Here is a 26,015-nt window from a genome sequence, read left to right on the forward strand (position 1 = left end):
GGAAGCTATCCTTGACTCCTCTTACACAAAGAAATCCAATCTGTAGAAAACCTATCCCCTGACTTGCAAGATCATCCAGAATCTGACCAGCTCTCACCAGTGCTGCTGCCATCCAGCCCGTGGAGCCACCACTGATTCACATCTTACTAATTGAGATCATTGCAATAGCATGTTAACCAACTACTGGCCTCAATTATGCTCCCCACCCCACAATCTGTTTCCCCGCTCAGCTGCCAGAAGAACGCTCCTAAAAAGCAGCAACCTAATCATTCCAGTCCTCTGTTTATAACTCTCCAGCAGCTTTCGCAGAACAAAATCCATAGGCCTCATACCATGGCATCGAGTCCCTGGCGGCCCCTGCAATGTCACCTGCTACCTCTTATTAGTCACTGCCACAACTACCGGCTTTGCATCACCAAGCTGGCTTGCCCCTCAAGGGCTTGGTGTTTGTCTTTTCCTTTGTGTATAATATACTCCCTCAAGATACCTGTACATATTATTGAAGTCATTCAGACTTCTGCTCAACTTACTTCTTACAGGCCTTCATAACTATCCTAATGTCTCTCTTCCCACCACTTCCTGTGGATCTACTACCTGAGAGTACAATATCACATTTTTGTTTATGTGTATATTGTTATTTACACCAACTAAACAAAAGCATTAAGAGATGTTCTACCTATCATAATAAAATCTCAGAGCCTAGAACATCCCTAGAATGTGGGAGGTATCCAATAAACACCCAACAAATAAGGGAATCATAAACTTATTGTTGAATCAAAGAGACAAGTTCGAGTAAATCATATCAGAGTAGTACAGTTATCAACATAAGCTGAATGCCTAAGTTCATTTGTGAAATCCAAGCCCCTGGAATATCAATAGGTTGAGACCTACACTAATGGAAAAGTCGCTACCTAGACCCACTTCCACAGAATTATTCGATGAGCACTCATTAGAAAAGTTCCTCAATACACAAAATACACATAACCTATCAGCAGTAAAAGCAATGCTGACTATAAAAAGCCTCTAGGTTTCTTTTTTTTTTGGGGGGGGGTTGGGGACACATAGGATTAACCCAGGGACATTCTACCTCTGAGCTACACCCCCCAGCTCTATTTTATACATTTTTTGTTTTGTTTCAAAACAGGGTGTTGCTATGTTGCTGAAAGAACCTCAAAGTTGCTGAGACTAATCTCAAATCTGCAATCCTTCTGGCTCAGTCTCCAAAGTACTGGGATTACAAGCCTGTGCTACCACACCCACCTAAACTAAGCCTCTAGTTTTTTTTATTTTTTTTGTTAATGAATGACAATATATTTAAATTGATAAATCTCTCGTGAATTATTTTGGACCATCTGTAAGACAAAGAAAAGATATATATAGACTCTTAATGAATTTAGTCAATATGCAACTCTACTGTGTCATGTAAAGAAAAAATAAATGTGAAGAAAAACATCTTCAGAGAAAATATATATTAGAGTAGGCAAGATAAAAATTATCTTTCAGCTGGCAGCTGATTTTACACAAACCAGCAAAATTTCAGTTTAATTAAAAGTTCAAACAGCATTGTGACTGTTTTGACTTAAGCTGCTAAATGACATGGAAGGCAGAAAACAGATCAAAGTAAAAATTATAGAAATCTTAAGTCTGAAAAAGAGTTAGGTTAAAAACCCAATGATAATTCAAAGCCAGCTAACTTAGTAGTCCCTCAACTAGGTAGGAGAAAACTACATGTATTTATACTAAACTGTTTTCTGGTAGAAGTAGGTGGACAAGGTTGCAAATTAAAGTCATAAAAGTACTTGAAAACAATAGCCAAATGCTTAAAATCCTAAGAAAAACATCTGCCTAGAATTTGTATAACTATGAATATATTCAATAGTAGCTCATAATTCCAAACAGATATTTTCACCGTGAGAAATTTGCAGCTGAGATTGCCAACCACTGTCCAAAACATTTTGGATTATGAGGGATCCAGGAGAGTGGATGGGGAAAGGAATCAGCAGCAGGGGGTGCACAGAACTTGTGCAGATGATGACATGGTATTCTAACACTTCAGAATGGCACATATTATGTAACTGTAGACAAAATAGTAGTTATTAAAACAGTTGTAATTATAAGAAGCCAAAATGAACTCTTAAGGAAACCGTATCAGACTAACTCCAGGTCTTTTGTTCAGGGTACTATCTCTAAAACAAGTACTATGTCTAAAACATATTGGTTTTGCATTGAGATATTTGCAAAGCATTTAAATAATCAACACATCAGAAACCTAAGAAAGGCTTGGGGTTACTTGGTCTGAGAAAGTGATGGTTTAGGAAAGATAACCTTTTTAGTTTCCTCACCTGTCTTAGTTGGTCTTTTTTTCTAAAGGTGTTTCAATGAGTCATAATTCTTAAACCAAATCAAAATTTCCTGAAGTATTTTAGAAAATAAGGCCATAAAAGTAGTACCATAAAAAGTATCTTGTAACGCCGGGCGTGGTGGCGCACGCTTGTAATCCCCGCGCTTGGGAGGCGGAGACAGGAGGATCACGCAGGTTCGAAGCCAGCCGTGCTGGCGTAAGAGACCCTGTTTCAAAAATATAAAATAGGTCTGGGAATGTAGCCCGGAGGAAGAAGGGCTTCCAGGAACACCAGTACCACCAAAAAAAAAAAAAAAAAAAGTATCTTGTACAATACTTTGAGTATTCCTATACTCAAAAACATGGACTATGAGTTAGAGAATAAAACCTTTCTAAGATATGGTAGACGAGGACAGCAGACTATTGCAAAGACTACTACTTAAAACTCACCTATCAGAGTGGTAATGTCTAGTTAAAAGACAAAGTGTGCAAAGCTAAGCTATAGAGCTCAGTGGTAGAGTGGTCTGCCTAGAATGTGTGAAGGGCATGGATTTAAACCAGAGAATTACCCCCCCCAAAAAAATAGTGTTACTTCCTTGGTCTACTTTTGATTTGATCCATTCTCACTCGTGACAATGTAAAAAATTTATTTTTTCTTTTGGTACTAAAAATTGAATTCATGGGCATTCTACCTCCAAGTTACACACCCAGACTTTTAATTTTCAAACAGAACGTTGCTATGTTGAGTCTTTAAGTTGCTGAGGCTGGCCTTGAACATGTGATCCTCTTGTCTCAGCCTCTCAAGTAATGGGATTACTGGTGCTTACTTCAGTGCCCAGCTTAAAGATTCATTTGAAAAAATAATAATAAATCGGATGCTCTAATATGTGGAAGCTAGGGAGAGAAGGTCATAGGAGGAACTCTAGACTAAGAAGGAACCAGAGATAAGCTAATATGGTGATCTAATCGAGCAAACTGGGATGGGAAAATAGGGAAATTTCCTAATGTGCATGATGTACATTCCCAAATATAACAAAGTCAATGACTAAGCCAAACATGAGAAGGTGAGAAAGAGAAGAGAATGTGGTGAGAATTGGGGAAGGGCTAAAGTAATATGGGCATGTATGCTTCTTGTTCTCCACTAAGATGTACAGTAAGACTACAGTGCACCAATAAAAATTTTTGAAAAGAATAAAAAGGAACAATCCAAATATTGTCTACCTTGATGACAATGACAATTTGAACTTTGTGTCATAAACAAGTATATGCTCTAATTTGGCTCAATATTTCAAAATGCTAATTCAAGGGCATATCCTGGAATTGTTATTCAAAAATCAAATGTCTAGCAAGAGTTTCAGTTCTGCTTATATATTGCAGCACATACTTAGATGACCAAGTAAGCAAACTTACATTAGTGTATTAAAAAGCATTACCTAAGGAAATTATCAGTTCTTTCCAAACATATCCTGTTCAATACCTGTTTTCCTTGATACCATGTCAGAAATAAAATAATTATCTTAAAAGTAATCAATTTTCCTTTAAAAAAGTGAGCATAAAAACATTTTATTTTATGATTGATAATTCATTCTGATTATTGTCTCTTTAGCTCTTATTCCATGATTCATTTAAACATTATTATGTGGGCATCAAATAGCTGGAAGACATGCTATATAAAGAAGAACCCAAGTGTGGTGGTATTTGTTTCAAAGCCCAGCTATCTGAGAAGCTAAGGCAGGAAGATCACAAGTTTGAGGCCAATCTTGACACCATGGCAAGACTCTCTTAAAATAAAAAATAAAAGGGTTGAGAGAGTAGCTCATAGGTAGAGCACTTGCCTAGCATAAAGGCAAGTTTAAATCCAGGTATGGGCCGGGTGTGGTGGCACACTCTTGTACTCCCAGCATTCAGGAGGCAGAGACTGGAGGATCACAGTTTGCGAACAGCCTCAACTACTTAGTGAGGCCCTTCACAACTCAGTGAGACACTGTTCCAAAAATAAAATGACTAAAATACAGGGCTGGGGATCTAGCTCAGAGGTACAATGCCCCTGGGTTTCATCTCCAGTACCCCCCACCCACACACACACAAAAAAAATAACAGCATAGCAGATTGTATATACTAGCCTGTCAGTATAAATGAACAGTGTCTTATAAAGTAACACTAATATTCAAATATAATAGGAGATATTTAGAGATACTCACAGGGTTCTATGATAACAAAGAAGGTCCTAAAGCTTGTATGAAATAATAGAAGTGTATGGTAAGCTTTACAGAAAAAATCCTCACAGGGAAAAGAAATAAAATACAAGCATATTGTTAAGGTGGGCGTGGCGGTGCACACTTGTAATCCTAGCACTTGGGAGTCTGAGACAGGAGGATCTCACAGGTTCGAAGCAGCCTCAGGTACTTAGTGAGGATCTCAGCAATTTAGTGAAACCCTTTTTTTTTTTTTTTCCCTTAAATGCCAGGGTGGCTTGTCCTAAATTTTTTTTTAAATTTATTTTTATTGGTGCATTGTAATCATACATCACATTGGAATACAAGACTTGAGAGGATATACAAACACATCATCCAATTAGCTCTCATCCAGTCCCCATCCCATTCCCTCGATCCCATGCTTGTTTGGTTATTAACTTTGATACATAAGTTTATGTACCTCCTGCTTTTTAAAAAGGCTTCATCCTCCCTTATTCCATACCCTCTGATTGGTCACCTTAATTGCTTAACTATAGGGCCCTTTCTATAGCTCGAACACTTCCTGTTGCCCCTTTCCTCCTAGTTATTGCTGATTAGGGGAAGCATCTGGTTTTAATTTTATGCGATATTTATCTGTGCATGCCGCTTTGAAATTACCGATCCCACTCTTGACGGCCCCAGTTGTGGCCTGGCTACCTGGTGGACTGATCCAGACCTCGCTGGCTCAAGCAGTGGCCTTGCCTCGTGGGAGGCCCTGATTCTGGTCTCGCTGACCCTGGCACTGGCCTAAACACTCAGCTGGCTCCAATCCCGGCCTCGGAGGCCCCAGCACCGGCCTTCCTCACGGCAGGCTCTGATGCTAGCCAATGGCCCCGGCATCGGCCTAACCCCTCGGCAGGCTCCGATCCAGGCCTCAGAGGCCTCAGTAGCAGCCTTGCTTCACAGAAGACTCCGATGCTTGCTGCTGGCCCCGGCACTGGCCTAACCCCTTGGCAGGCTCCGATCCCGGCCTCAGAGGCCTCAATAGCGGCCTTGCCTCACGGAAGACTCCGATGCTGGCCAGTGGCCCCGGCACCGGCCTAACCCCTCACTAGGCTCTGATCCCGGCCTCGGAGGCCCCAGCACCAGCCTTGCCTCATGACAGGCTCTGATCCCGGCCTCGCTGGCCCCAGCACCGGCCTAACCCCTTGGCAGGCTCCGATCCCAGCCTCAGAGGCCTGAATAGCGGCCTTGCCTCACGGAAAGCTCTGATGCCGGCCGCTGGTCCCGGCACTGGCCTAACCCCTTGGCAGACTCCAATCCCAGCCTCGGAGGCCCCGGCACCGACCTTGCCTCACGGCAGGCTCCAATGCAGGTTGCTGGTCCCGGCACCGGCCTAACCCCTAAGCAGGCTCCGATCATGGCCTCGGAAACCCCAGCACCGGCCTTGTAGTGAGACCCTGTTTCTAAATAAAATATAAAATAGGTCTGAGAGTATAGCCTGGAGGTAGAGAGCCCCTGGGTTGCCCCCCAGAACCTCCCCCCCCAAAAAAAACATATCGATAGAGGAAGAAAAGCTCCTTCTTAGGATGGCAAAATATTTAGTAAAAGTGAAGCATGCTGGAAAAAAATGATATGAGGTGGGGAGAGATAGACATAATCACTTCAAAGACATGCCAGGCATGGTGGTGCATGCCTGTAGTCACCATAGTCTGGATGCTGACATATGAGGATTGCAGGGTCAAGGCCAGCCTTGTCAACTTAGTGAGGCCCTGAACAAACTTAGAAAGACCCTATTTGAAAATAAAATAAGAACTTCTGGGAAGATGGCGACCGAGAAAAGCGGGGCTTAAGAGCCCCGCTAACAACCAATCTCCAGTACCACAAAATCAGTGCCTTTCATAGCCAGAAAACACCATCACCAGAGAAACAAAAAAAATCACCAGGCTCCAGAGAGAAAGCGGACTGAGAACAGAGCTCAGAGCCACAGAGGAGATACACCGGCCTCATGCCCGAGGACCCGGCGGCAGCGGTGAGTTCACCTGACGGCTATAGCAAGCCGAGGTGAGCCGCTGCGGAACAGCCAGGCGGGATTTCTCGGCGCAGGTAAAACTAAAGCTCCCAGTGGCTGAGCTCAGCACACGCTGCAGGGATTCAGAGTGGAAATCAAAACCAAGAAGAAATAAGCCAGCCTCACGGCCGAGGGCATAGCAGCGGCGCCATATTGCCACCGGCGGCAGCAGCAGCAAATTCACTGAGACCAGTACAGCTACATCTGCGTATTCAAGAACAGTGAGTCAAATTGCGGGCCACAGAGGAGAAATCCCAGTACTGTACTCTATGGGACTTGACCCAGTGGGGGAGTGGCGGTGGCAGAGATATCACACCATAGGAGAACGTGCACCCTGGCACCCCCCATAGTTTAAAGCAGCCTCTATCGACTCCCAGGGTGGGAGACTCTGTGATACAACCTAGTAAAGGAGTAGTGGGGTCTGAGATACTACAGACTCGAGATCCAGAGCACCTTAAGTGAAGTCATAGAGACCCAAGGGAAGAACCCAGAGAAGGCACAAACTTCCGAAATCATGGGAAAGAGGAATAATACTGGAGCAATGAATGCCCACAACCCAACAACATCAGAACCCGATAAAACAGAAAATCAGAGATTTCTAGAAGATCAAATCAGGAAAATAACTGTAGAAATAATAGAGGTGCTTCGAAAAGAACTCAGAGAGCCAAAAAGAGATAAAGGATGCAATTAATGATGTAAAGGCCTCAATTCAAAGCACAAACAACCGATTAGACCACATGGAGAACAGAATCTTGCTCTTAGAAGATGATCATTCCAAAAATGAACGCATAGTTTCTAATCTAGAAAAAAATATCTGACAGCAGGAATCTGATATTGAAGAAATATGGGCCCATTTTAAGAGAGCTAACCTAAGAATAATTGGAATAGAGGAGGGAAAAGAAAGTGAAACCACAGGGATCAACAATCTCTTCAAGGAAGTAATAGCAGAAAATTTTCCAAACACAGAGCAAGAGGTTGATACACAGGTCCAGGAAACTTATAGAACTCCCTTTAGACAGGATCGGAGAAGAGGATCCCCACGCCACATAATTGTCAAAATGACCAATGTGGAAGCCAAGCAGAGAATCTTAAAGGCAACAAAAGCAAAGGGCCAAGTGACATTCAGAGGCAAACCAATTAGAATCACTCCAGACTTCCCAAACCAAGTCATGAGAGCCAGAAGGGCTTGAAGTAACATATTCCAAACTCTGAAAGAAAACAACTTCCAGCCAAAAATTTCCTACCCAGCCTTACTTTCTATCAAATTAGATGGAAAAATAAGAAGCTTCCATGACAAACAGAAACTCAAGGAATTTATGTCTTCAAAACCAGCGCTAGAGAAAATACTCAAAGAGATTAACTACAAAGAAGAAATAGGTAACACACACCAGAACCAGAGAAACAAGAGTTTCCATCCAACAGACAACTAAGATTGGTTATCTGTGGAGATTCATTGTTTATGTTAGTCTTTTACCTATCTCTAAAGGGTATTGTCTGCCTTTATTGTTGTTAATTTTTAGGATTTCTAGTTGGAATATTAATATACCTTCAGATAGAGCATTTGGAAATATTTTTTCCCATTCTATTAGTAACTTTTAACTGTTTACATTGTCTTTGGATAAACAATAGTTTTTTTTTTTTATTTTTTAGGGAGTTTGTATACTCTTCTGTTGCCTGTGCCATTGAAATCATATCCAAGAAATCACTACCAATTTCAATGTTGTGAGGTTTTATGACCCAGATTTTCTCCTAAAAGTTTATAGTCTTAAGATTTATATTTATGTCTTTTATCTATTTTGAGTTAATATTTGTATATGGTGTTAGGTAAGGATCCAATATTCTTCTTCTTCATGTAATTACTATTTTCAACAATATTTAGTTAAAAGATTATTATTTCCACCACCAAATGTTCGTGGAAACCTTGTCAAAAATAACTTGACAATATAGGGAAGAATTTAGCTCTAGACTTTTATTTAACTCCAATGGTTTATATATCTGCCTTTAGAATAGTACTACACTGTTTCAATTATTGTAGCTTTATATGGTTTGAAATCAGAAAATATATATCTTCTAGCTTTGTTCTTTTTCAAGATCGTTTTGGGTATCTAGAGTCCATGTTCCATATTAGGATAGATTTTTTTTCTGAAAAATAAATATATAAATATATGATAGTTTCACCTAAAAAATAATAGAAAAAAATATTCTCTGGTAAGAAAGTAAAAAGAAATATTGAAATGTTATCTTTAAGTCATCAAAAGCTTGGTATCAGACAAATTAAACTGTTATGTGAGATTATCAATTTTAATTTTGGATAAATTGCTATAATACTAGATGTCAACCACTAAGCCAAGCATTGGAGGGAGGGATGGGGAGGGATGGGGAGGGAATCGGGTGGGGATTGAGTGGGGACTGACTGGGCAATGTGTGCATGTATGTCTACAAAAGTTTGTATCCCACTATGATGTATGAATACAGTGCACCAATAAAAAATTTAAAAAAATAAATAAAATAAAATAAAAAAAGGGCTGGGAGTGTAGCTCAGAGGTAGAATGCCCCTTGTTTTAATCCCTAGCACCAGAGGAAGAGAGAGAAAGGAAGAAAAACCTACTGTGATGGAAAGTGGGGGATTTATAGAGGGCATAAAGAAACACTGAGGTTATATCTTGATTGTGGTGAACATTTCATAGATTTATTCACATGACAAAAGTAATTAAGTCTTCATATATCATTTATTATTATATGTCTATAATACTTGAATGAAGCTTTTTATTAATGCCTAATGCTTTTCAACGAACTGGCTTCTATGTGAGTGTTAATAGGAAATAACAAGGAAGTCAGGACCTCTGTGAAGGATGGTTAATGTAATTTCATTCTTCATTTTGCATCTTTTCAAGATTCTCCATTATTATCAAACTAAAGAAGTAATTGACCAATTGCTATTTTTTGTGCTCCTATTAGTTAAAAAGGACCAACTGTGTGCTATAAACAGAAAACTTCCTTGTCAGTGACATGTTTCTTGTCTCAATTTGCTTTTAAAACTAAACTTCAAAATTCTAAGGTACAGCTGACATCATAAAAGAGGAAAGGCAAGTGAGAGCCAGTAATATTGCAAACATTTACAGCAAAGTTACACAAGGAGCTTCTGAATATCATATAGAAAGAAAAAAACAATAGGAAAATAAATATTAACAGACAATTCTAAAAGACGTAGGTAATGGATACATATATAACTTTAGTTTCATTAATAACCAGGAAATATAAGCCCCAAAATATTAAGTATTGTTGGCAGTCTACAAAGAAAAGTCTCAATTATATAATTCATAAAAACATAAATTCTCATATTTCCTGGAAGAGCAAATTAGTGGTAACTACAATTTAAAAAAAAAAAAAAAAAAAAAAAACCTTCTGGCCGGTGTGGTGGTGCATATTTCCAATCCTAGTATTTGGAAGGCTGAGACAGGGACATCACAGGGTGGAGCACAAACTCAGCAACTGAATCCCTCAGCAATAGAGTGGGACCGTGTTTTAAAATAAAAAAATAATGTAGGGCAGGAGGTATTGTTTTGACGTAGAACACCTAAACACACAAACACACATACAAGTGCATGCACATCTTTTTGACTTAGCATTTCAAATTCTGGGAACTATTTTCTACAGAAAATAGTAACAAAGGCTAACCTTCATAAAAAACTTATGAATTCAAGATAATTTATTCATATCTACTATACCAATTTATTTAATATGCAGAATAATGCAATGTAAGCAGGTACTATTATTGTCCCAGTGATAGAAAGAATATTTCTCCAAAGATATCCACATCATAATTTCCAAAACATCTGAAAATGGGCTTTACAGATACGATAAGACTTCACAAATGGCGAGGTCATTCCAGACTACCTAGGTAGGACCAGTATCATCACAGACTCTTAAGAGGGCAGCAGGAGGTTCAGAGAACAAGATCCCGGGAAAAGCAGGAGTAAGCATGAAACTGGACCTTGGGCCAAGACATAAAGGAAGCCTGCAGATGCTGGAGAGGCCAGGATAGAAATTCTCTGCCTGGAGCCCTCAGCAGGACTGTTACTCTGTAAACCAGTATAGACTACTCATCTTCATCTAGAGTTTTCTTTAAGCCACTAGTGGGTGGTAATTTGTTACCAAAGCAACAGAAAACTTACCAGGCTACCAATTCATAAGAAACTGAGGTATAGCAAAAGAAATAATCACCCAAGATCATACAGCTCCTGAGACGTACAGCTTAAGCTAGGATTTAAAGCAGGACCGTGCTCATAACTATTATGACACACTACCTTTGAATACATACATAAAGATGTATGTAGGATTACTTTTTATAGAACCAGAGAGAAGCAAATAACCACCCTTCATTAAGAGGATAGCTGAAAGGAAAAGTTGTAGTATAGGTTATAAAATACTACAAAACATGTTTAAAAAACAGCCCATGAAAAAGAAATCTTCAAAATAAATGGCAAATATAACCTCAGAACAATGTATTTAAATTGTTCATATGAATACACACACAGTGGTAAATACAAAAAAACAGAAATCCAACTGTTAAGAATGACAATTTGTGTGAAATGAAGTGCGATAGTTGGAAACAGGGGACCCTCATAGTGCATTCAATACTTTTGTTATTTGAATATTTTGCAAAAGTCTATTATGGTGTATTTTGACACAGGACATAGTTTAATGCAGAAAGATATAAACTTCCTCCATTTCTTCATTTAAAGAATAGCAAAAGAAGGTCTCTATTGCACAAAGTTTAAAAGGCCTGCCCTACAGTGACACCAAATGGTAGCAGACCAAAATACAGTACACAAATAGGACAGTGGTTAGATTAAATCTTCCTATGAAAGCTTGATTCCTTTGAAGAACAGGCAGTTCAACAGAAATAGACAAATACACAAAATCCTAGAATTTTTAATCAAAAGAAGTCTAGTACACCAAGCATTAAATGCAAATTTTAGGCCTCTTCCAAACTTCAGGAAATCTTCTGAACCGACTAAATAATTACATAAGTCATTTCTCACACATTTAAACCATGCTACTATGAACACAGTGATTTTTACCTAGTGGGTTACTGATCAATGAAATCCTGCAGCCGGGCGTGGTGGCGCATGATTGTAATCCCCGGGCTTGGGAGGCGGAGACAGGAGGACCATGCAGGTTCGAAGCCAGCCACGATGGCTTAAGAGACCCTGTTTCCAGATAAAAAGTATAAAATAGGTCTGGGAGTGTAGCCCAGAGATAGAAGGGTTTCCAGGAATTCCAGTACCACCAAAAAAAGAAAAAAAGAAAAAAAAGAAACCCTGCAAATATAAAAACTGCAGTCATGCAACTGCAGTCAGGTTCTACTCCATGGAAATCAACCTCTGGTAAGTAGGCAATATTTGGGGTGGGAGGATGGATGAGAGATGTTGGGGCTAAAGTGGGAAGTTAAGAACTCAAGAACAGGTAAGAGGTAGCTGATCCAATTAGTGATGATTTCTAAAAAATATTTTTTATTTCTTAATCTGTTGGTGAAATTTAAGTTGAATAAAACAAAAGACAACTGCGTCCAAAATATAAGCCAATTTCTTTTAAAAACTTTGTCATAAACTGCCCAGGGAAAATAATATTTCAAATTAAGCACATTAGTCAATATTCAGTGTCCTCTGCCAGAAACTAAAACAATGAGTTAAAACAGCATGTGAACTGTCTTGATTACAAGCAACAAAAGACACAGACCAGCTAGAGTACCCCGCTAAAATACCACTTGGCCAAAACCTTTTGGTCTCCTAGCATTGAATGACAGTTTTACTAAAAATTTTTATGTTTTCATATACCAACATTTTCTAGAATATATGAAATATAAAATATGATCATCTACAAAAACAAGTCAATAATAGCATGAATATTCAAAGCACTGAATTTCCATTATTGGATTTTCAATTTTATGTTTCAAAAATATGTGAAAGAGAGGATTGCAATTGTGGCTACTACATAAAATGGTATATGCTTGAGGGCATGGGCATGCTCACTAGCTTGACTTCATCACTGTACAATGTGTATATATACCAAAACAACACACTGTACTCAATAAGCATGAAAGACTCTTTAACTGTCAGTTAATCTTTAAAATCAGTTTTTAAAAATTAAAAATATTAAAAATTTATGACTGGGGGTTCTATCTCAGAGGTAGAGTGCATAATTAGCATGTCCAATGCCTTGGATTCAATCTCTAGCACCACAAAAAAAAAAAAAAAAAAAAAAAAAAAAACAAGCAAAGGTACATCACTGCCACTAAACCACCATATATGTGGAGGGCCAGCTCTAAAACACCCTGAGAGCTGTCCTTAGCAAATGGGTCCATGTCTAGTAATGAGGTCCATAGATTACTAAACATCAGATGGCCAGGCATGGTGGCACAAACTTGTAATCCCAGCTCTTGGGAGGATAAGACAGGAAAATCACACAGGTTCAAAGCCAGCCTCAGCTACTTAGTGAGGCTCTCTGCAACTTAGTGAGACCCGATTTCTAAACAAAATATAAAATAGGTCTGGTACTATAGCCCACAGGTAGAAAAGCCCCTGGGTTCCAACCCCAGTACCGCTTAAAAAAAAAAAAAAAATCAGATGAACAACTAAGTCCTTAGTACCAGGGCGGTAGGCATATCTACTACTTGTACATTTAGGACTCATTTGGAGAAGAAAAGATATTCCATTTAAGAATTTTGTTTCCAATTTTAAGGAACAAATGCAAATAAACTGTATATAATGGGAAACTTGGAGAAAACAGACAAATCAAATAACGTAGTGATTCAAAGAAAGCTTCAAAGACATACAGTTTAATCATAATTGACCTAATACTTCAAATAAGCACAGGTATTACCTTTGATCTTGGTCAAAAGATCAAGAAGTGCTAACCTATAAATCTTCTAAGCCGGGTGTGGTGGTAGCACACACTTGTAATCCCGTGCTTGGAAGGCAGAGACAGGAGGATTGCGCAGGTTCAAAGCCAGCCTTGCTGGCTTAAGAGACCCTGTTTCCAAATAAAAAATATATATATACAGACTAGGCCTGGGAGTGTACTGGGAGATAGAATGGTTTCCAGAAACCCTAGTGCCACCAAAAAAAAATATATATATATATAATATATATATATATATATATATAATATATATTATATATTATATATATACATATATATACATATATGCACATATATATTTTTTTCATGTAAACTTGTATAACATAGAGCCTTAGAAAGTTGTAACTAAAACATGATAAAGGGAGAATATTTCTAATTTGCAGATTTCTAATATATTCAAATTGAATTTAGACACTGGTTACTAAAACATGGGATGTGTGACTCTCAGAGAAAAAAATAATGGAGATAAATATCAATGTTCTGATAGAGCTGCATCATGTGTATATATTCATCATATATATTTCTGTGGATAATGTATTTACAATATATGTAACAACGTATATATTTCTGTGGAGAATTAAAGTTAAATAATGCAAACAACTTCAGTGAATTTATCCATCAGCTCAGGTCTCAGTATATATGTCTTAAAAGACAACACAATTTCTAAGAAATCTTAATTCAGATGGCTCAATAAGTTTACATAATTATAATTGTACAAGAGAACAAAGTTAATCTCACTGGGCAGTCACATAACTGTCAATTTTTAACTAATTTTTGTCAGTGGAAAAGTGCTATAAATCATAGCATCTGCCTATAAAACCTAAAGATAAAACAGAGCTAAAATTAAGTTTAGCACGAGTGAGAAACAAATGAAGGGGCATGCCTGGGCCTTCCGTGAGTGTGGGATAGACTAAGGCTAGACCAATGTGTGATTAAGTCTTTGTTGTGATTCTTTGATAAGTCAGGTAGAAATGCCTAGTACTTTACAATCTAGGCTGAATAAAAAATAAAAGTGTTTTATGGGCAAGAAAAGTGTCTTGTAGAAATCTCAAGTTCACCATAACTTGATTACTCATCTTTGATACTTTTTTTTTTCTTTTGCAGTACTGGGGATTGAACCAAGGGGCATTCTATCTACATCCTCAACCTTATTTTTTTATTCTTCATTATGAATAAGGATTTTACTAAGTTGTGCAGGGTCTAAGTAGTTGAAGCTGGCTGTGAACCTGCAATCCCCCTGTCTCAGCCTCCCAAGTACTGGGATTATACGTATGTGCCACCACACCTGGATATACAAGCATAATTTTTAAAAGTTGGTATTTTAAAACTGAAATTAGTATAATGAGAATCTTATAGAAAAAATTCAGAGTAATTATACTCAATTCCAAAAACTCACCAAAATATGGAATTACTGATATACTGTTGATATACTGAAAATGTATCACTCTTTGAAAAACAAGCAAAATAAAATTGAGCTATTGGTCAAGAACAGAAAATTTCAGCCATTAGTCACTGTTTAACATGCTTTTCCCATATGTTTTTGGTTACTTCTTACTATGTGGAGCTTTAAGTAAGCTTCCCTAGAAGGAAAGGAAAGTAAGGGTAAGGAATCAAGTAAGTAGAAGGAGCCAGACTAAGAATGGTGCAAAGACTATGTTATACATTGCTATCTTTCCCCTTAGTTTTCACAATGTGTCCGATAATAATTATATACATCAAGTGACTAAAACATCTTATTATCCAGAGGAAATATTTTCTTTTGCATTTTAGGGGAGAATTTGCATCTTTTTTAACTTTCTCATCGGTGCATTGTAGTCATATATTTAAAGAGGTACAAAATGGTAGAGGCATACATGCACATATCACTCATTACCCCTTTCCCAATTCCAACCCCATTTCCTCTCCCCTCCCTCCTCATATTGAGCTTACTGACTCTGAATTTCCACATTAAATTCCATTTACAATCAAATATAATCTGACATGAAATCTGCAAAATTCAGATCAAATTAGAGTTGAGAGACCCTGAAATAAAAGTGATCCATTTCGGTCTTAAAATAAAAAATATGTCCTCAAGAACTGTTTTTTCCAAATATTTTTAACTTTATGATCCCTACAAGTAGAGTATTTATAAACCATAGCTCTTTCGTCATGAATTCTAGATTTTCAAAATAGAACATATCCCGACTATTGCAAATACCTGTAAAATAGGAGCAAATTAGCTGTTTCTGTGAATGATTGGAACATAGAAGTTTAAACGTTTTACATAATACATACAACATCAGAAGTCCCTTGCTAATAGACATTTTCATATCTAGCATGTGTTTGAGATTTTATATACATAAAATATTTCAAAATTATAATCGCACATATTTCAGGAGCTGCAATATATGGACAAAAATCAACACGATGGTCTGTGATTAAAAATGTGTTACAAATTCTCCTTTACTCACCTATTCTCATTTGTGAGACACGGCAAGTGAAATATCAAGCAAGGTTCAAGAGAAAGACAAAAGTGATCCCAGCTACTCAGGTTAAAGGCTGCCTCAGCAACTCAGACTGTCTCAAAATAAAAAATTTAAAAGGGCTGAGGATGTAACTCAGTGAGTAGTTGGTAGACCACCCCTAGATTCAAACCCCAGTACCTCAAGGGAAAAGAAAAAGGAAAAGCAAACAATAATGCAACATGAAACAAACAAGGAAATGTGGAAAAGGTGTAAGAGGACAATAACCTGGAGAGCTGGTATAAAAATTGAAGAGGTTTTTTTTAAGATACTGAATTAAAAAGTTTTACAATAAAAAGTATAAGACTGTAAAAATAAATAAAAACCTTGTACCTTTTCTTTGTTCTATTTTCAGATCTTTGAACTTTATACGTAGTGACTAGTAGTGTCGGCTTAAGAGTATAAGGAAGAAGTTTAAGAGTAAATGCCTACGGTATATCTAATAGAGTGCAGATCTACCCAATAACCTAGACAACCCAAATCTTCAAGATCCTACCAAACACAATTCCATCCTGGTACTAGAGTTTGGTAACAAAACTGAAGATGAACTGGAAAATAAAAACGATTTCCAAAAAATCACCACTTCAAAGTATCATTATGATAACTGGTATAAGCAACATAAAAGTGATAGTTTGATGGTAGGATTAAAAAGTTTTGATAAAAATCTTAGTTTTACGTTATAATGCAATTTATTCTACTAGCAAATCTTTTCACCTCTTTGGACCACAATTTCCATAAAAAGGTTGGAATAATATTATCAAGGTGCCTCAAAGATTTTTTTAATGAATATTATTTTTTACCATCATTGCTGAGAAACTGTATTTCTAATTCCAGAGTCAAAACCAGGAGATGAACTCAAATAAGTGATTAAAAAAAAAAGAAGCTGCAGCTACTCTTGTAGTATGTTGGAATGCATAGCTTTAAAGTAAGCCACAAATGTATCTTTAAGAAATACAATTTTATTTTACATTTTGACACTAGAGAACACACAAAAATACACTTTTAGAAAGCCCTTTGAATTTCATTTAAGAATCAAGTTTTGATACATTATTTTAAATCAAGATGTCTCATGAATTGCCTCAAGTTGAAAAAAAAAAAAAGTCAGATTAGCCAGGCGTGGTGGCGCACGCTTGTAATCCCCGTGCTTGGGAGGCGGAGACAGGAGGATGGCTCAGGCTCCAAGCCAGCAGTGCTGGCTGAAGAGACCCTGTTTCCAAATAAAAATATAAAATAGGTCTGGGAGTGTAGCCCAGAGATAAAAGGGCTTCCAGGGACCCCAGCACCACCAAAAAAAAAGTCAGATAAACATTAGATGCATTCAGGCAAGTGTGAGGAAAAGCCTTATATGTTCTTCAGTTTTATACAGTATGAAAATCCCGTAGGAAGAGTGTTCACACTGATGGTACTTACCACAACGGCAAACTGCTCGGGTTCACATAGGTTGTTAAAGTCGCTCTTAAACTGAGACAATGAATTCAATTGATCTTGATCAGGAAGATGCTTTATTAAGTTCTAAAATTAAAACCAAAAGAAAGTATCTTCACTAGATGTACTTCTGGATTTTGAGAAAAATTAAAAAACCACAGAAAGAAAAAAAGTTGAAAAAGTTAATCGTTTGTTTTATTTCTAGATAACTTCTCTTACACTTAGGCCTTCAACATTCTCTGCATTCAGAAAATAATTTTCTTTTCTCTATCTCAGAGTTATTATATATTCAAGCCAAACACCACTGAATGTTTATTTAATTAGCTTATAATTGAGAAAGAAGAACTGAACCTACACCAAAGATCAGCTTTCTTACCTGGATAAATGTGGTTCATTTGACATTTCAGCTTTAGGGGTCTAAATGGAACAAATTTCAGGCACACACTAACAGATTTTAGTCACTTAGGCAAATAAATTGCATTTCTATTAAAAGGCAAGGAAATAATAGGAATCGAGGGGATTAAATGAGTGATTAGAAGAATTAACCAATAAGATTATGTTTTAATAAAAAACTGCAGATAGCTCTAAAACAAAGTAACTTTTCTAATGTGAAAGAAAATCTAATAGGCATTGAAGATATAGAAAAATAGAGACAAAAAAAAAAAAGTTTATAAAGAGCCAGGCTAGGTGTCAAACACAAGAAATGGAATCCAGCACTAGGGAGATTGAGACAGGAGGATTACCAGTCAGAGGCCAGCCTCACCAATGTGGTGAAAACCTCAGCAATTAGGGAGATTCTGTTACAAGAAAAAAAAAAAAAATAAGAAAAGGACTGGTAGTGTAGCTCAGAGGTAATATGTCCCCCTCTAGGACCAATTCCCAGTACCACTAAAAAGCAAAACAAAAGCATATAAAAAGATACTTTAGTAACTGAAGTGTCCAAATGTCCATGGCTTAAAAAGCCCTTTGTCCCTATCATCTGTATCTGGAAACCACACATCCCTTGACTTTTCTCCTTATCCATGCAGCTTTTCCGAGCCACACACTTAAACAAGAGAAAGATCAGGGGAGTACATGTAATTATGCTTTCCAGACAACTTAAATGATTAAACAATCCCTTGGAAAATGTCTACACAGTCCTCTGCATCAAAATATAATCAACCGTAACCATGTTATAGCTAGTTAATGTAATGATATTAAAATTAGAGAGAAGAAAAGAGTGGCTGGTGCTCACAATTTCAAATTACAATGTCAGTAAATCATGTGCAAGCCCAAAATCGAGTACAAATTATAATTAATGCTATAGCATGTTATACTATTTACTGGCAGAAAAAAACTCCAAGGGTATCATTAGTTAAAAATAGTGTTAGAAGTGGCGCAAGCTTAAATCCCAGCATTTGGGAGGCTGAGACAGGAGGATCACGGTTCGAGGACAGCCTCAGCTACTCAGTGAGGCTCTCTGCAACTCAGTGAGACCCTGTTACAAGAATTAAAAATAGGGTTGGGGTTGTAGCTCAGATGTAGAATGTCCCTAGGTTCCATTCCCAGTACCGCCAAAATTAAAAAAAAAAAAAAACAATAGTGTTAGAGACTGTTATGCATCAAAAGTAATTAGATCAAAAAGCATGTTGCTGACTCACTGTGTACCTTCGAAAAACATGGTTGACTGGCCAGAAACAAGACATGGCAATTTAACTTTACCTCTAGAGCTGGGCATTGTGGCACATGCTGGTAATCCCTGCCTTTGGGAGACTGAGACAGAAGGATCCTGGTTCTCAGCCAGCCTCAGCTACTTAGTGAGGTCCTTTGCAACTCAGTGAGACAATAAAGAACAAAGAATAGGATTGGGGGCATAGCTCCTAAGTAGAATGCCCTTGGGTTCCATCCCCAGTACCAAAAAAAAAAAAAAAAATCAACTAGAAAATGTATTCACTGTTAATACAAGGAAAGTGAACAAAAATAAAAGCATATAATTTTCCTGAAAAATAGATATTTCCCTTAGTGGGAATGACTGAGACCAAAAGACAAAGATATTTACAATTTACATTTCCTTTTTTTTTCTTTTCTTTCTTTTTTTTTTTTTGTAGTACTGGGCATGGAACCCAGGGGCATTTAATTCTGAGCTACACCCCTAGCCCTACGTTTTAGTGTTTTTATATTTGTAACAGGGTCTCACTCAGTTGCAAAGGGCCTCGCTAAGTAGCTGAGGCTGTTTGGGAACAGCGATCCTCCAGTCTAAGCCTCCTGAATGCTGGGATTATAAGCATGTGCCATCATGCCAGGGTTACAATTTCTTTTAACCACTTTCATTGACAGCTGGATTTTCAAAGTTACATATGACATTAGTCCCCTGAATTTCTTTAGAATCCCTTCAGATGACCATCAAATTTCCATGAATAATTTCAGTTTATATTTAAAATTTAATTTTACACCAGAAATTTGCTTTTTCATTTTATCATTCTTGCATTCTGGTATGATATCCTATTATCTGTATGAATACAGACTCAACCTTTCATTCTTCCCCCTCAATAAATTTCCCATGCCCTTCACAAATCTTAAGCTCCTGGGCAACAAAATTCCAGAAGTTGTGCAAACACACCGAGTTTTCTCCTCACATTTTACAATGTCATTACAGCCACATCCACTGCCTGGCACTATATTTTCCATACAAATCTGCAAATTTTTCCTATAGCCATGCCTATTCACCCTTAAGTACCCTTGTTTCCACTGCACAACACACAAAATATACTCCCACATTCTCTGATTCTAAACCAATCTTAAAAATGCTATGCCTATATAATTATACATGCAACTATCATTTATCATGGCAAAATATAAATTTCAAAATGAGGTCTCAATCCAATAGAAGCTAATAAAATGCCCTTAACATGGTGGTTACAATGAAATACATGCCAGAAATCAATCATAGTCTGATGGACCCAAGTCTTATTTTTATGTGTTTATTTTAAATGGCTCAAGAATGACATGCTAAAATGGCATGAGAAATTGCATACTACTGAACTATGATATATATATAAATAACCAGATATGCAAAATTTCAACCAGGACAGTGAACAAACCAAACCAAAATGGTGATTATTACAAAGTGATGATAATTATACCCACTATTCAAACTAGGCAGCACTTTATGTTAAAATTAGAAAAAAAATTTTCTAAGAGTTCAATTAGCCAAAAATTCTTAGCTATATATATCACAGTAAGTCACAAGTGTATACATATAGTTAAGTATATATATTTATTGTTTTTAGTAATGCATATATATATATGTATATATATATCTTATATGTCCAAATTTTATTTTAGGTTTCAAACATATAAAATTGGCTTCCTGTTACCGACACAGTAATGACACCCATCCCCCAAGATTTCCATGGCTGTAGTCCTCGTAAGATACAAAAATATTGTTATATTTCAAAGGGAAATAAAGTTACAGATAAGATTGCTATCAGCTGACCTTAAATTAGGGTGATTATCCTGGATTGTCTGGGTAAAGTCATCACAGAAGCCCTTAAAAGTAGGAGACTAAGCAATAAAGACAGACCATCGTGAAAGTAAAGAACAGAAAGAGGCAAGATGGCTGGCTCGGAAGATGAATGAATGGGCCCAGCAGCAAAGGGAACACAGTCAGCCAGGAGTAGATGGAAGAGATAAATACCCTTCCCTAGAGATTACAGAAGGGACAAGGCCTCCGAATGCCTGGACCTCCGTGCAGTGAGACCAAAGCTACATTGCTGTACTAAGAAATTGAAATAGTAAATCTGTGTTATTTTAATCTAGGAAGTTTGTGATGAATTGTTATAGCAGCAGTAGAAAGCTATACATTAAGAAATTATGCAAAGCTGCACCTACATAGGAACGAGACATAAAACTGCAAAAGACTTTTATTCTCTTTCCAGACAACAAAGCCACCACGATCATCCAGAACGTTCATGTAATCAAGTTATAATCTACTTTGTAAATATTTAACATACTCATTACAAGAAATACAAACATGTATTAAGTAGAAAAATTTTCTTTAAGGAACTTGGCATCTGCTCCCAGCAAGAAGCCACATACACAATCAACAATAATAAAGACAAAAATTCAGTTAAAATAAAAAAGCTGCTGGAGGGGGAAAAAAAAAGTGCTTAAAGAAGAGCTGTTAAATTCGAAGTTTATGAGTCTGAGACACACAGTATAAATAAAAAATCAGTTTATTACCAAACTTAGACAAGACAGGAGAAAAAAACTTAGAACAACTTCTGAAGGTATCATTTATTGATGTGGTAAAACATCTAAAATAATTTAACTGCTTGATGACACTAACATATAATCATTGGCTTCTTATTGCTAAAAATCCATTTATCCAAGCATTTCCTTATCAGAACAAAGGTAAAATGAAGAAATTCATTTGTGTTTCGATGCTCAAATTTTAAATTTTTTCAGGATACACAGAGTGCTCAATCCCTCTGTGGAATTTAGTGATTCATACTACAGTAGCATTCATTTTTAAAAATACTGTTTTTAAAATTATAAAAATTATCTAGCCTTCTGAATGATTCTGAGTACGATGCAAACAATTTCTAGTACTAGTAGGAATTAGCAATGTTTTAGGAGAGGTTAGTAAAGGTGACTAAATGAAAACCCCTCAATCTACTATCCCAAATAATAATGCAACTTTATAAGTTTGAGAAAATCACATTCTACGAAGGCTGTATAACAAATGTAGGTTAACATACAACCAGTGTTAACTATACCCCCTAAAAAAACATGTATGCAAAATTAAACAATTCGTATTTCAGAAACAGTCATTTAAAATAACTAAAATGTAATCATTTCGATAGCATTATATTTAGTTTGCAGTCAAGAGAAGATGCAGAGTTTTATCTACTGGCAATGCAGAAGTTATGCAAAAACTAATTATGCAGCAATGATTTTCCAGTTGAATGATTTGGGTTAAGAATTTTGCTTCACTTACAGATTTCTATTTAATGAGAAGTTTGCAAAGAAATATTGGAATTTAAGCTGTGCCTGTTTGTTTACCTGAATCATAGACTCTGCCAACTGTGATTCATCCACTTCCAATATCATCATTTTGATTTCTTCATATGGCACCCGAAAAGAGCTCAGGAAGATTGCTGAGAGAGAGAGGAAAAAAGGTCCATAATGAATCAGGTGATGGAGGACTTTGAGATGTAGTTCTATTTCCAAATCAAAAATAAAATTAAATGAGAGAATTTATTCTTTTGGTAAGGTTACTGAGAGGGTAAACTTTCATTAGCACATTTATGTTCTTTTCTGTTTGTAGAATTAGTGTTTAAACAACAATCCTGTACTACGATGCAGGTGCTAAGGTTGATTTTTTAATGCTTCTTTCATCCAACAAAGAAAGGGTGCCAATTTTCATAGAATATAAAACTAAAATATGTTGTGCATATCATGAAACCATTACATTAGATGGAAAAGAATTATTAAACGCTAATAGATGTATGTATAATATGTCTAAACATTTGTAATTGGCTTGTAGAGTATCTCCCAGCCTACTAAATAGTTAAGCAAAATCATTTTAAGAGAATTGCTAAGTATTACATTAATATTTTTCCAACTAATAGCACTTTACTACTCAAATATTGTAGACACTATGCTGAGAAAGTTTTTGCATTTAATTTTTAAATTATTTAGAAAATAAAATATCCATGAAAAATACCCAAATGGTTTGGATGGCATCATTTACATTTTCTTTACACTTAGATATCTAGCTTTTTTTTTTTTCCTACCTCCGGGCTACTCTCCCAGACCTATTTTTACATTTTTATTTATTTGGAAACAGGGTCTCCTAAGCCAGCGCGTGTGGCTGGCTTCCAACCTGCGTGATCCTCCTGTCTCTGCCTCCCAAGCACGGGGATTACAAGCGTGCGCCACCATGCCCGGCTCTAGATATCTAGTCTTAAAATGATCTTCTCAAGGGTTTTGATGTATGTAAAGATATTTTACAGCTTTAGATGTAATGCTATTGCTAGTTACTCCGATATTCTACTATTATGCTTCCATGTTCAAAAGGATGGCATTTCTTCACTACAAGCAAAAATGGCTACCAATAATCCCCCACATTTTATTCAACTGAAGCATGTCATCTGGTCTAAAAGTAATTGCATATAAATAAATTATATTTCATAAGTCTCAGAAAATATGATCTGCTTCTTTACTGGGTTGTTTACCAGTATTTTTTATTCTTGAGGACAGCACATATCCCTTAAACAGGGTGCCCCTGTGTTCTCATCACAGCTTCGTTCATGTATTTCTGAACATAAGAAATAAATACAAGGTAACTGTGCTAGAAAATATGGAGACTATAATACTTCAATCCCATGAACAAAATAAAAAATCTTAAAGATAAAATATTTATGGAATTAAAAGGGACAACTTTTCAGTAGTTATCTAGTTAGCAAAAATATATTAACTATAAAGCTTAAACGGTATATTAAATAAAGAGAAAATAAAATGTAAATCTTCACATGTACAAAGCAACTTATAGATGATTTAATATAACCAAAAAAATGAAAAGTTTAACTTAATTGGGGAAGAGCTAATTTAGTGATGTGTACAGGTATGTCTCTACTCTCTTGTACCCTATTAAGATGTATGACTACAATGTACCTACAAAAAAAAATAGTTAAAAAAGTAAAACTTAACATGACAGATTAGCTCATCTCTAGTTTAAAAGGACTTCTTAAACATAGAAATCAATGGAAAATATGTAAAGATTTATATCAGACAACATAAAACATTAATATCAAAGCACCAAAAACTAAAGTAAAAAATTTGTCTTAATATTCAGAATATTATTTTCCTTTAAATACAGATAAGCATCTAAATTAGAATATCATGAGGTCCAAATTAGAAAATAGAAAAAAAAAACCACATAAAACTGTAGGGTTGCAAATTAGTAAATCTGCTATATAGATCAGCATGAAGGTTCCTTAAAAGACTAGGAATGAAGTCACCCATGACCCAGTAATACCACTTAGGGGTCTTCCCACAGGAACTGAAGTCAGACCACTAGAGGGATACATGCATTCTCATGTATATAACAGCATCAGGATTCACAAGAGCCAAACTATGGAACCATCCTAGGTGTCTGCCAACAAATGGATTAACAAATGATGATATATATGTATGCATAAATACAGTTAGTTCAGTCGGCCAAAAGAAACAATGTCATTTGCAGGAAAGTGAATGAAACTCAAGAATATTATGCTAAATGAGATTAGCCCATCACAGAAAGTGAAGAGTCCTAAGTTTTCACTTATATGTGAAAGCTAGAGAGAAACTAAAGAGAAAAAAACTTCAGAAAATTATGGGAGACACTAGTAGAATAGTGCAAAGGGGCTTGGAGGGAGTGAGTATGAGAAGGGGAAGAGTTGATGATGGAAACAGTTCAAATAATCCTTTGCTCATATATGAAGTTGTCTATAGTGATATAAATATTATCTACAGGAAAAGGGAGGGACCAGGAGGGACCACAGGGAAACATACAATGAACACCATGTGCATACTTTTCTATTACTCTGAACCTCGCTGTGATGTATATTTACAATGAACCAATGAGTATAAAATAAGTGACAAATTAATGTAATATTTTAAGTTTCAGAAACAAGCAAATTGAGATGGCAAATTAGGACATATCTGGATCATAAATTTAATTAGATTAATGTGATGGCTTAAAATTACTGATGCTTTCTGAGAAACAACAGATCCTTTTCAAGATACACAATTTACAGTTATAATTAAAAAAAGAAATGGTTAGAACATTAAAAGAAAATTTTTTAGCTGGGCGTGGTGGCGCACGCTTGTAATCCCCGCGCTTGGGAGGCAGAGACAGGAGGATAGTGCAGGTTCGAAGCCAGTCACTCGCGCTGGCTTAGGAGACCCTGTTTCCAAATAAAAATGTAAAAATAGGTCTGGGAGTGTAGCCCGGAGGTAGAAGGGCTTCCAGGAACCCCAGTACCACCAAAAAAAAAAAAAAAGAAAGAAAATTTTTGAAAAGAGAGAATTACTCTGACATAATAGAGAATTCAGAAATTACACTTTCATTTTTCAAGTAGTAAGGCAAAATAGACATTCCAGAAATATCGAAGGATGTTTTTAATCTTACAAAACAATTTTGAGATGTCCTAAAAATTAAAAGCAATAAATCTGAGATAAATAATTACTTTCAGAACTAAAAGTAATTATTAAAAATGTTGGGAAGGGAGGAAATAAGTCCTCATTATAGAGAAATAATTTAAAGACAAATGGAAAACTTTTATAAAATATGCATGCATATGTATATATGCATACATACATAAACATACTAAAATCGAAAACTCAACATATACATAGATTAGACATCTAATGAAGAGAAAACTGGTAGCGCAAAAGACCTAAGGATGGTTATCCAAAGTATATTACAAATAGGACAATAGATGGAAAAATATTAAAGCAAAGAGACACAGAAAATGAGTAAGGATACCTTAAACAGCATAACTGGAGATCCAAAAATCAATTACAAAGAAAACAGTAGTATATTTAAGGACATA

At 36.4% G+C, this 26,015-nt stretch overlaps 1 protein-coding gene across 4 annotated transcripts in view; it reads right to left on the reverse strand.

Moving 5' to 3' along the window:
* Positions 1 to 26,015, reverse strand: part of DIAPH3 (diaphanous related formin 3) — a gene marked incomplete at both ends in the record, with an annotated part of 500,946 nt that overhangs the window by 241,542 nt on the left and 233,389 nt on the right. For all 4 annotated transcript variants that reach the window (XM_080719970.1, XM_080719969.1, XM_080719968.1 and 1 more), the window contains 2 exons: positions 17,422 to 17,523; positions 22,480 to 22,574. In XM_080719970.1, coding sequence (XP_080576096.1) covers positions 17,422 to 17,523; positions 22,480 to 22,574 — 197 coding nt within the window. The remainder of the gene's footprint in view (positions 1 to 17,421; positions 17,524 to 22,479; positions 22,575 to 26,015) is intronic.

The sequence above is a fragment of the Muscardinus avellanarius genome, assembly GCF_963383645.1.
Source record: "Muscardinus avellanarius genome assembly, chromosome: 2".
NCBI classification, from domain to species: domain Eukaryota; kingdom Metazoa; phylum Chordata; class Mammalia; order Rodentia; family Gliridae; genus Muscardinus; species Muscardinus avellanarius.